Genomic DNA, 12,314 nt, shown 5'->3' on the forward strand with positions numbered 1-12,314 from the left:
GAACTTTCCAGACTTGAAGAAGAAATTAGTTTTCAGGTTTATAAAGCACAATGAGCCTTGAGAGGGTTCAGTAAAAACAAATCCACACAAAGACTCGTCATAATGAAAGTAGAGAATGTCAAAGGCAAGAGTAAAAATCTCTAAAGTAACCAGGACGTAAAGGAAGATTGTTGCAAGGATGTGGACAGCAGTCACCACAGTTACGGATGGAAGACAGAAAAAGTGAAAGTGAAAGTGAAGTCGCTCAGTCGTGTCCGACTCTTTGCGACCCCATGGACTGTGGCCCTTCAGGCTCCTCTGTCCATGGGATTTTCCAGGCAAGAGTACTGGAATGGGTTGCCATTTAAGGGGCCCTCAAAACACAAGGGAAATGGTCGCCCAGGGACCCTGTGTCCCCACGAGTGTCAGTTTGGGAGAGGGCAAAGCCAGCACATCTGAGGGCCAATGGCTTCTCAGGCAGCCAGGAGGCCCACACTTCAGGAGGAGATGGAGCCCAGAAGTCAGCAAGAAGCATCAGAAAGCAGACATTGGCAAACATGCCATGTATGTAAGTCAGCATTGGCTGTAAGAATAAGTAAGAGCAGTCACGCTTGAGGGACTGAAACCAGAGGAGGAAAACTAGGAATCCAAGGCAGATACAGAGAATGACTAACTTTAGACTTTGCTCCAGGTTAAAAACACAAGGTACCACAAATAGTTAAAAATAGACTGATGTCTGAGTCAGTAGAAGCCCAGAGGAGAGGAGAAAATGAGAATCGATCCATCCACTAGAAGACCAGAAAGAAGGGAAAATGAAGTCAAGTAGAGACTGTGGTCAGTCTTTTTACGACCAGTGTGCTTGACCCCGATGGTCTACTTCCATAGGCGTGGGCAGGACAGGGCCTCTGATGGAGCAGAGTCACCCGTTGTGCAGCATCAGATGTTGGGGACCCACCCGTCCTCTATGAGGCCAACCCAGAGCCATGAGACTCTTTGAAGCGCAGTTCCTTTTTGGAGACTCAAAAGACAACAAAGCTGGCTCTCGTTACTTTAACTACACACCAGGCTCGTCATAAAGATCCTGAAAGGATAACTCTAGTGCATGAGTGTGATGAGTTTTTGCCACAAAGAAAGTGCGAACTAGCCGGTGACTTCTGTTTTCCAGGCTGAGCACCGGACCATGACGGCCTTCATTCTGGCTGTAATCGTCAACAGCTATAACACGGGGCAGGTGAGTGTCACGCCCCTTCCCCACCCCTGCAGGGCCTGCCTGTGGGTTGCAGAGGCACAGCTGCAAGCTCTAAGATTTGGAGGCCAGAGGAACTGTCCTGAATGTATGTCTGATGAAACAGTGACCTCAGAAGCGAGGGAGAGGTTGGGGATCACACCAGCCCTGGGGGCTCCATGGGAGGAGTGGGGGTCCAGACCCTTTGTTTAGCCCCAGGTGAATTGAAATTGGTGGGATTTAAAATGAGGAAAATTGAGGAATGTCCCCAGCAGTGCAGTGGTTAAGAATCCGAGCTTCCTCTGCAGGGTACATGGGTTCAATCCTTGGTCCAGGAACTAAGATCCCACATGGCGTAGCACAGAGAAAAAAGAGGAAAATTGAACACATCTTGCAAAGTGATTAAGCAAGGTTTCCCTGAGAAACCTGGGGGGCCAGGGCCAGCCCAGGACCCCGCACCACTCAATGGTCAATGGGTGATGCCCTGTGTTGCCTGCCTTCTCGCAGGAAGCCTGCCTCCAGGGAAACCTGATCGCCATCTGCCTGGAGCAGCTCAACGACCCCCACCCCCTGCTGCGCCAGTGGGTGGCCATCTGCCTGGGCCGCATCTGGCAGAACTTTGACTCGGCCCGGTGGTGCGGGGTGCGGGACAGCGCCCATGAGAAGCTCTGCAGCCTCCTCTCCGACCCCATCCCTGAGGTGAGTCTGTAACCCCGCCACTGCGGGCTGAGTGAGGCCAAGGTGTACCTGGGGACCACACCCCCAGAGCGCCCTGCCCGCCCCAGTCCCGTGGGTTCCTTGGACCCTGGCTTGGTCTCTGATGCCTGCCTGGCTTTGTCTGATGCCTGCACACAGCCTGTCACCTGACCCTTGGGCGGGGCCGCCACTAGCCTCTTGTTTCCCTGCTCTGCTTGTCTGCACAAGTGGAGCTAGGCTGAGAGGACCATAGACGGGACTGAGCTGCATCTAGTAGGCTCCAGGGGCCTGGGCCAGAGCCAAACAGCCGGCCACGGGGTGACTGCCCACTGTCCCGCCCGCAGGTACGCTGCGCAGCTGTCTTTGCCCTCGGCACGTTTGTGGGCAACTCTGCAGAGAGGACGGACCACTCCACCACCATCGACCACAACGTGGCCATGATGCTGGCCCAGCTCATCAATGACGGCAGCCCTGTGGTCCGGAAGGTGCGTGGCTCCCAGGCAGCGCTAGGTGCCTCCAGGCTGGGCCCCCTTGGCGCCCAGGTCGAGCCATGACCCTGACCTGACCGGAGCTTTGAGTGCTCAGTCCGCCCCCGGCGCACATCCTGCCGAGAGCCAACTTTAAATGTTTGTTTAATTCTCTCCAAAATGCGTTTCTTCACCAGATACTCGTGTGTTTGCTTCATTTAAAGGCATTTAACAGGCTGCGTCTCCTGGCAGCTTGTATAATAGGCTCCTTCCTGCCTGGGAGCAACACATACACACATCACGGAGATTCAAAAGAGCAGTAGCCACCCACAGACAGACGGAAAGGTTTGTGTAGTGTATTCCCCTCCCCGCCCCCATGTTTGTCAGCGACTGAACAGAACAGTTCTTTGCAGTTGAAACTTTGACTTCTCTGTTTCAATGTAGAAAGGCCATGATCTCCATCCAAGACCTCACCCCCCTGTCAAAAGTTGGCTCAGAACAGATCAACCCTCTCCCTCCCACAGCCAAAAAGGCCCATGGGGGGAACCCCACCGTCTGTTGGCCACGTTTCAGGGTGGCCTTGGAGGCCCACCCTGGGAGCAGAGACTTCTCTAGGACCGGGAGGGCAGTGCCATCCTGTGTGTGACCCTGAGCCACCTCATCACCTATGGTGCTGGGCTACTTCTTGGCATGTCTAACAGCCCTGCGCCAGGGAAGGGAGGTTGGGTTTCTCAGAGGTAGGGGTGGTTTGGAGGGTGTCTGTTTGGAGAGCAAACCTCCACTGACTTAGTGGCGGGAACGTTGTTGGGGCAAGTTCAGGTCAGCCGGAAAGGACTCATTCCATCTTGAGTTCCCTCAGAGAGCCGTGAACCCAGTTACTAATAGGCCAGGTCATCTAGAGAAGTGTTAACAATGTGGAATGATCCTCCAGGTGCCTTTTCATGTTTTTATTTTGGGTTCTCATCATTAGCATCTGTCTGAAGCTGGCTTCCTTGAGTCAGAGTCTTCTTTTTCCCAAGTCAGATTGCCTGTATGTGATCAAAGCAGCGGTTCAGCAGTATCCTTAATTGTCCGTTAAGATTCCTTTTAAAGAAAGGAACTCTGTTTTTCAGTTCTTTCCCCAAAAAACTTTAAAAGGATGTTAATAAAAATAGGAAGAATGCCCATCTGAGTCTCCAGTATCAGGAGGATGTTCTCCAGGTCATCAGGAACACAGGGACCAACCACTCAAGCATGTTCCAGGTGACTTGACGTGGCCCCGGGCTCCTTTCCCGGCCTCACTCTACTTGCCATCCTTCCCCAGACCTGGGATGCTCGGGTGTAGCCAGGTCATTCCTGTGGGCACTTGGGGTTGGCCTTGCCTGGGCCTGCAGACATGGGTGCTAAGAAGGGCTCTGCCTTCGCCCATCCAGCACTCGAGTTCAGTTCGCAGCTGCCTCAGCACACCAGACTCAGTGCATGGAGCAGCAGTCACCCACCTTCAAGAGATACAGGGTACAAGTGCAGAGGCAGGCACAGAACCAGCAATTGTGCTAAAGCCCTCATAAGTGAGCCACACCCTAGAGACCAGCCCAGGTCAGGGGTGCTGGCCCCATAGTTTGAGGAGGGGAGCCTTTGCCTAGGTTGTAAGGGACAAGGGACAGGGAGAGCGAGTGAGGCAGGAGCGTGTGTAAAGGGCCAGGCACGTGAAAGACCATAGTGTGTCCAGGGCTGCCCATCCTGTGCGCTAGAGCACAGAGCATCCTCGGCATCCCAGGTCCTGTGTTGGGACTCCGGACCGTCACTGCCTTCAGGGCTTTTTCTCTTTGGGAGCTGGACAGCAGTGCAGGCCTGCTAAATAAGGGGGCTACATTTGCTATGGAAACATGGGTGGCCCGGAGGTTCAGGGAGACTGGGGCCTGTGGGTTGGAGAGAGGACCCAGGCTTTGATAGGGTGAGTGACACTGGCTCAGAGGCTGAGCCCTCATTCTCATCACAGCTGTAACCCTAATGCTTTTGGCAGCTTGCCTTTCCCATCTTTGTCCAGAGCGTGTGGTGACAGTCATGGCACAATGTACTCAGGGGACACAGGCCCAGCCTGCTGGCCCAGGAGACCCAGAGCCAGGGCACCTGAGGGTCGGAACAAGACTCTGCCTTGAGCACTGCACTTCATGAGCTGACCTGTGCTTAGGTGTGAGAAGTCCCAGCTGTAACCAACTGCTGATGTCTCTAGCTTGTGGCAATACAAGACGTGTCAGGATATCATGGCGGGGCTTCGTAAAGTCACACGTCTACAATATAAAACATTTGCCCTGTTGACTCCTGAACGATGAAAGCATCCTTTTCTGGAGGAGGCAGTCATGGCAGAGAGGGAAGATTTTTGCTTGTTGACCTCTTTAATGAGCTTACTTGATAAAATCAAGAGTCAGCAAGTTCACCCAAATTATTTTGAACTTGAACTTGTGCAGGAAGTACATGATGGCAGATTGCCCGGTCAGCAAGCCGCCCACACCTCATCAAGAAGGGCCAGGCCCCGGGGTGGGGGGGGAGGGGGAGAGGGAGGTTTGTGACCACCCACTGTCACCCTGCTTTTCTCAAGGGCTGACCAGTCCAGCCCTGCGACCCTTGCTGCAGCTGACTGGGACCTTAGCAAAGAAAGCAGGACACGACACGTTGCATCCATTTTCTCTAGTTTACATTTATTTAGTAACCACAGACCCACAGAGGAGCAGTTCCTGGCATCCACCTCCCTTCACACACGTCTGACTCCAACCGAACCTGATGAATGGCATCAGAGGGTGTCCCGTCGATGCTCAGGACATCTCTGGTGGTGGCGACGGGACAGCCAAGCCACCCGGACTGGAGCGCCTTCTCCTACAGGCGAGCGCAGAGGCCGTCCGGACAGAGCAGACAGGCTCCCTTTCCGGCAGTGCCGCCCTGGCCTCCAGGGAGCTGAGCTTGATACTTGGTGGCCATGGGCCGAAAACAAATGTCAGCCAGGAATTCATTGTTGGAAACATGGATTCCCTGGGGGACCACCCAGGAAGACGTGTGGTCCAGCCTTCCCGGCCACCACAGGAGGAGCGTTAGCCGACTCCCCTTGGGCCGTGTGTGTAACCAGGCGTGATATCCCTGAATCCTGATGGCAAGTCACCCAAACAGTCGAACCGTTTGTTAAAGATTATGCTGTGTCTGAAGGGAAGAGGCTTCACTCCGTCAGCAGATACTTGTTAAGCGCCACCTGTGGGCCAGGCCCTGGGTCACCAGACCTCCAGAACTTGCACTTGGATATGGTGCAGGGTGGAAACCTCCAGAGCTTGAACTTGGAGACAGGAGTGAAGGTAGAGAGCAAAGATCCCTGGTGGAGGTGGAGGCCTCCCCAGGCCGAGCAGACAGCGCGTGCCAAGGCACGGAGCAGGAGGCCTGCTTGCTCACAGTGTGAGCAGGAGGCTGGAGTGGGGAGGTGGCGGGACCGCTCTGCTGGGAAACGGGGTGAGGCTGCTGGCCGGAGGGTCTCGGGTCACCGTGCTGGTATGCTTCCGAGGCCTGAGAACAGCTCAAGCCTTCCACCCAACCTCGCTCTGGCCAGACCTGCCTGAAGACCTCTGAGGGCCAGAGCCCACAGCCACCACCCAGCAGGAGGAGTTTGACCAGCCCTCACAGCTTTCCCCAGATCAAACTGTCCGAGACCTAGGTCCAGCTGAGATGTTTTCACCACTTCAGAGTGAAGGGAAAACCTGTGTCTTTTGAAGACAGTTCAGGCTTCTTCCTGAAGTAGAAAATGGCAACTTGGCCTGTATTCTTGCCTGGAAAATTCCATGGACAAGGGAGCCTGGTGGGCTACAGTCTGGGGGGTCGCAAAGAGTCAGACACGACTGAGCACACATGCGAGCGGGCCACTTCTTCACTGGGAGGGGCCAGCGGGCAACCCCTCGACAGCCTGTTACCCAGCACTGTTAGGGACAGGCTGGTTGGGTGGCAGGATCGGCAGAGAGAGAGATGGATCAGGATGATTCAAGGGTCTCACTGAGGCCACCAGAGGGCACAAGCCAAGCGTCCCTGGCAGGGGCTGAATGGAAAGGGGTGGGTGGCAGGCCCTGGGCAGGTCAAGGTGGGTTTTTAGAGTGCTCGGTGGGCATGCAGGTCAGCAGTTGGAAGGACCAGCCTGAGTCTCAGAGACAGGATCAGAGAGGTGGGTTTGGGAGTAAAACCCACACACAAGCCAGGGAGGCCAAGGAGTATGTAAGGGTGAGGTAGGAGAGAAGCGGGGGCTCTGCCCTAGCTTGTTGACACCTCAGCACAGCTCTCGTGGCCCTGGGTGTCTGAGGGATTCACAGAACAATAAGGGGCTCTCAGACTTTGGCCTTCTGCTAAGTATTCTAAAAAAGTAAAATAAAGTCATGGGAACCATTTGAATAGTGATAGGAAAAGTAGTACAAACCTATATCCAGGCTTATTTCCCGTGATTTTTAGGATCTACAGGTCATCGGGTCCCAAAAGAGATCAGGTGTGTCCTTCCCCTTGGACTGAGGCATCTGGGCCTAAAGTCATGTAGAACTTTCCTGTTGCCTTTTGGGGACTAGAAACCAGTGCGCCCTGCTTTAATGCCTGGAGCTCTCCGTGGTGTTGACCATAGGAGGCCCTAAGGGCTCTTCCCTGTCCCGCTCTGGGGTGTCCTCCCCCTGTATCCCTATCAGGCCCCTCAGTCCTGCCGCTCACACCCAGCGGTCAGCATTCTTTCCTCCAGGTGTCCGGGGCATCCCTCAGAGGCCCTCATCTTCATCTCACTGCTTGTTCAGAGGTTTCCGCCCACACCGGACACTCGAGGGTGCTGTGTTGAGGGGCCAGCCCCCGTCTCAGCACTGAGTGCCGTCTGTCCCCTACCCCACCCTCACCTTTTCTCCGTGGTGGTTCGAGCACTCAGTGCCAGCATGCACGACTCACTGCTGAGTTCTCTCCCCAGCCCAAGTCAGTGTCTCTGTCTCTTCTCCTCCCGGCAGGAGCTGGTAGTGGCTCTGAGTCACCTTGTCGTTCAGTATGAAAGTAATTTCTGCACCGTGGCCCTGCAGTTCATGGAAGAGGAGAAGAACTACCCACTGCCCTCTCCAGCCACCACAGGTAGGACCACCACAGGTACGGTGCTGCTGCTAAGTCACTTCAGTCGTGTCCAACTCTGTGCGACCCCATGGACTGCAGCCCTCCAGGCTCCCCCGTCCCTGGGATTCTCCAGGCAAGAACACTGGAGTGGGTTGCCATTTCCTTCTCCAATGCATGAAAGTGAAAAGTGAAAGTGAAGTTGCTCAGTCATGTCCGACTTAGCGACCCTGTGGACTGCAGCCTACCAGGCTCCTCCGTCCATGGGGTTTTCCAGGCAAGAGTACTGGAGTGGGGTGCCATTGCCTTCTCCGACAGTGCTGAAGTGGAACCTATGCAACTCGATGGCCCAGGGACCCCAGTCGGAACTGTCAGCAGGCCCCTCGTTCTGCTGGGTCCTGAGCCCACATGTCAAGTCCTGGCCACACAGATATCTGCAGTTCTTAACTTCTCAGAAGACTAGAAAGGGCAAGAAAGAGGGCCTCCTTGACCCCTTGGTTTCTTTCCTTTTTACCCTTTTTGGAAATCAAGTCACAGAAACCTCGAAGGGCAGGAGGTGCTGCCATGGGGACTGGAGGTCGCACTTTCTTCCCGTCACAGGTCTCACGTCAGTGTTGTGTTAGGCAGCTCCTCATCTCACATTTACTGAATTTATATTTCTTCATCTTGGGCTGCTTCAGAGCACAAGCCACAGCACAGCCATCTCTGCAGAAAAGAGGCTTTGTGATCAGCCATGGGACCATTGCTGTGTTTAGTACATCAGGGAAGGGAACGGCCGGCACGCCCTGGTGAGGGGCGGTGCCAGGGAGGCTGAGCCAGCAGACAGCTGTCCCAGCCCGCCCCAACTCTGGCTCTGTTTGGTTTGGGGGCAGCAGCCACAGGCAGGTCCCAGAGCACCTGGTGGGGGTCTGGGGGAGACCACTGTGTGTGGACCTCTCTAGTTGAACTCTTACAAAATGCCAAGTGTGGCTCAGGGTCATCTGCTCCCGCTCCCCTCACTGTGGTCATGATCTTGTCCAGGTGACCCCAACACACATGTGGCAGAGACCCTGTTGAGCTGAGGTCCCTGCTGTAGAGTCCCATCATCCAGAAATAAGCCACTGTCACCTGCTGTCGAGCTGCCTCCGGCCTGAGCCCTCCATTCATTCACTCTTCTCACTCCTTCTCTCCTCCCAGAGGGTGGGAGTCTGACCCCCGTGCGGGACAGCCCCTGCACCCCCAGACTGCGTTCCGTGAGCTCTTACGGGAATATCCGTGCCGTCACCACGGCTAGAAACTTAAACAAGTCTTTGCAAAACCTGAGCCTGACGGAAGAAAGTAAGAGCCCAGAGGCTGGGTGCTCGAGTGGGGTGGTCGTGGGTCATCTTCTGGGACCTTTTGTTAGATGGGCCCCCACCCCCTCCTGCCTACCTGGACGTGAACAGAAGTCCTGGTTCAGCACTGGGTGATTGTCCTGCAGCCCCACTGGGCATGCCCAGTCCTAAGCCCCCAGCACCCTCCCCCAGCCCTGTGCCCAGAAGCCCAGCCCTTCTTGCAAGCCAGGAGATGGGGGTGGGTGTGTGCTAACTGCCCCCTCTGACGGCGCTGCCCTGCCAGCCGGTGGCTCGGTGGCCTTCTCCCCCGGGAACCTGAGCACCAGCAGCAGCGCCAGCAGCACCCTGGGCAGCCCCGAGAACGAGGAGTACATCCTGTCCTTCGAGACCATTGACAAGATGCGCCGCGTCAGCTCCTACTCCTCCCTCAACTCCCTCATCGGTGAGTCCCACCTCCCTTTCTCCACCGGTCCCCTGGGCACCCACGGGTTCCCGCCCAGGTGGGCAGTGCTGAGACACGCTCAGTGGGAGGAGGAAGTGAGGATCGTCTTGCTGTGGCGGCAGGAATCTCACTCTTGGACACTGGTCTGACCCAGGCCGTCCGGGGAGCCAGCCTTGTCTTTGGGCAGGCCATAGGACTCCCGGAGCTGCAGAGGAGGATGGTTCTGCCCTCAGGAGACGTTTGGGGTGTCGTGGCCAGGGCGAGGAGGCTCCCAGCATCTGATAGGTGGTGTGGCCTCTGATGGCGCCCAGGACCCCCCAGAGGAGGCATGTGTGAGGTCCAAGGTCAGAGCCCTGCTCCAAGGGTGCAGATGGCCCTTCCCTACTCAAGTTCCCTGGCCAGACCCTCTCCCCCACCAACCAAGGACCCCACTCTGTGCTTTCACCTTCAGTCAGCCCATCAGTTTCCTACTTGACTGCCTGGACATTGACATTTGAGCAAAGGCTCAGAGTGGTCTTGTGTTCTGCTTTGAGTGGGAACCCCCTGGTTCTGCTGCTACTCTCACTGAGCAATGGGAAGTTACCACGTATCCTCACTGCATAACCAACCATAAAGACTTGGACTAATGTGTCACACTCCCACGTGTGTGTTTTGTTCCCAGCTTGAGTTATAGACGAAGTTAAAGAGCCCAGAGCCCCTCCCCATTCCCCGTGCAAGGTTCCCGCGAACTCTCGCCCTTTCCCAGGGTTTACACATTGTGTCTGGCGCTGCACATCCCCTGTCCTTACTCTGCTGGCGGCTGTGTGTCCATGCTGCTCACCTAAGTCTCGTTTGCTCCCTTTCATGATCTGCTGCGATTTGCTTGTCCATTCTCCTGTTGGTGGACAGTGACCTTGCTCTGACTTTTCCTTCTTTCCTCCTTTTTTAAAAAGCAAACTCAGGATTTGGCCCCAGCTCCGCCTCCTGCCCTCCCTGCTGCACTCAGCAATGCTGAGCTCCTTGGCCCCTGGGCTCCTCCCCTTGGCTGGCGAGCTTTGCCTCCAGCTACCTCACGGGCTGCTCCTCAGTCCAGTCACAGTCCTGCTCCAGTGTCACCTTAAAAGAAGCCTTCCAGGCTCCCCCGACCCCAACCCAGAATCGCCTTCTGCAGTCGCTCAGCATCTCTCTCCGTCTCTCTGCTTTCCTCCTGAGAACTTTTCCCCAGCAGACTTATGATGTATGTTCCCGTTTATTCTGCCTGGTTCTATCTCTGACCAGGGATGTCAGAGCCACAAGTGAAGGAACTTTGTCACCTGCCATAGCGCCAACCCCGCACATCCCATGCCAGGCATACAGTAAGTACCCATAACGTGCACAGGCGTGGGCTGCAGCAGACACCCTGATACCCCCTCTGCCTCTTGGCATCATGTGACAGTGTTCTATGTTTCTGACTCACCAGTGTCATGATGTGAAGGGGCACGGCAGTCCAAATATGCTTGCCATCAGAAGCCAGGAGATCAGTCCTCTGCTGGCCCTAGGAAGCCCTCAGGACTAATTCCACAAGACGCCTCTCCCTGGGGCCCATAAGAGTCTAGATGACTGTAGGGTCCAGAGCTATTGCTACCACCACCCCGCCCACTGCAGTACAGCCCGAAAGGGGGATCCTTTTGTCCTTGGTGCTAGCTTGGGGGTGAAGCGTTGGTGTTTCATTTGAGGCCACAAGAGCTCGGAGGGCACAGCCCACCCCTCCCACCCCAGCCACATTCCGTGTCCTCCAGGGACTTGAGAGCCTTGTCACTGATTCCTTCCTCCATACAAAACCTGGTTCCTGAACATTTTTTACTGGAGAAAACTGAATTTTATCTGTATATGGTTCAGATCTTTGAAACTTCAGTGAACAAGTTTCACAATGAGCTGGCGCTGGAAGGAGTGCTAAGGAGACAAAGTAATGGGGGGCCAGAGCGGGCGTCCACCTGGTAACGTGGTGCTTACATAAGTGTTTAAAATTCATAACCTACACAGAATCCCATTACTGGTAGCATTCGCCTGTTTAAAGCCAATTTTTTCCTTTCATTTCAACCAAAGAACAATCTCTTTAGCAATCTCTTTAGCCTCTTTGACTGAATATTGGAAAAGAGGTTTTCAAAACCATGGCAACCTAGGACATCCATTTATTCCCATCTTCTCCCAGAAAACTAGGCCCTCCCAGGCTCCCCCTTCTCCCCACTGTCTCCAGAGCGCTGGAGTCTCACCTGCGAGGGAAGTGCTGTCCCCCGCTGGAGCAAAGGCTGATCGCGCGTGTCTCTACGCCTGCGCATGTCTGCCCAGCGTCGGTGATCTGCACTGGGGCCTGGCTCTGTGTCACCGCCTTCTGAGATCTTCTTTGATGTCTGCCTCTGTGTGTCTCACCCACTCAGCCATTTAGCCCGACCTCCACGTGTGTCCCCAGTCAGTTCTTTCCGTTTCTGGGCCCCCCACCCCAGGACTAGGCATTGGCTTTTTGCTCCCCACCACCCCTGCAGAGCAGGCCCCCCCTCACCAACATCAGCTCTGCACAGACCACCATCCAGCTGACACCATCACAGAAACTCATTTCCTATAAAGTCCAAGCTGTGGCCAGCACTCAAGGCCTTCCTACTGAGAGCTGCCTGGCCTTCACCGTAGCCCCGCCCACTGCACGCACCGCCCAGACCAGCCGCTGGCCCCTGAGTGGGGCCTGGGCACCTCTGCATTTACTCCCCTCCCGCACCCGCCTCTCCATACAGCAGTGTCGCCCATTCCTCTCCGCCCTGACTTTCTGTGGCGTCTCAGGAGGTCCCTGACCCATCAAGTGCCTTCATGTTACACACTTAACCCGCAGCATCACATCAGGCCATGACATTGCTATCTTAATCAACAGGTTTGGTAAAGCTGCTATTTCTTGCTCTCCTTTGTGGTGAGCAGCCTCTCCTCCCTTTATCACCTGCCCTGCTCTCCCTCACCTGTCCACCCGTCGCGCTTCTGTCCCTCTCTCCCTCCCTCCGTCTCTCCCTGTCTGAGCCTCACCCCATTCTGATGTCCAGAGTTGGGGAGGGAAGGCCTTGTGCTTGTGTCTCACCTTGTCCTCCAGGTGAGACGGGGTTGGGGAAGCCTTCTGAAAG

At 55.4% G+C, this 12,314-nt stretch overlaps 1 protein-coding gene across 6 annotated transcripts in view; it reads left to right on the top strand.

Moving 5' to 3' along the window:
* The window catches only part of RPTOR (regulatory associated protein of MTOR complex 1), a 325,171-nt gene that overhangs the window by 272,669 nt on the left and 40,188 nt on the right, over positions 1-12,314 (top strand). For 5 of the 6 annotated variants that reach the window (XM_044938670.1, XM_006064164.3, XM_006064162.3 and 2 more), the window contains 6 exons: positions 1,145-1,210; positions 1,712-1,903; positions 2,245-2,385; positions 7,347-7,464; positions 8,617-8,757; positions 9,037-9,195. In XM_044938670.1, the coding sequence (XP_044794605.1) occupies positions 1,145-1,210; positions 1,712-1,903; positions 2,245-2,385; positions 7,347-7,464; positions 8,617-8,757; positions 9,037-9,195 (817 nt within the window). The remainder of the gene's footprint in view (positions 1-1,144; positions 1,211-1,711; positions 1,904-2,244; positions 2,386-7,346; positions 7,465-8,616; positions 8,758-9,036; positions 9,196-12,314) is intronic. The other variant, XM_006064165.3, reaches the window with a different exon arrangement.

This window comes from Bubalus bubalis, chromosome 3, assembly GCF_019923935.1.
Source record: "Bubalus bubalis isolate 160015118507 breed Murrah chromosome 3, NDDB_SH_1, whole genome shotgun sequence".
Classification (NCBI taxonomy): domain Eukaryota; kingdom Metazoa; phylum Chordata; class Mammalia; order Artiodactyla; family Bovidae; genus Bubalus; species Bubalus bubalis.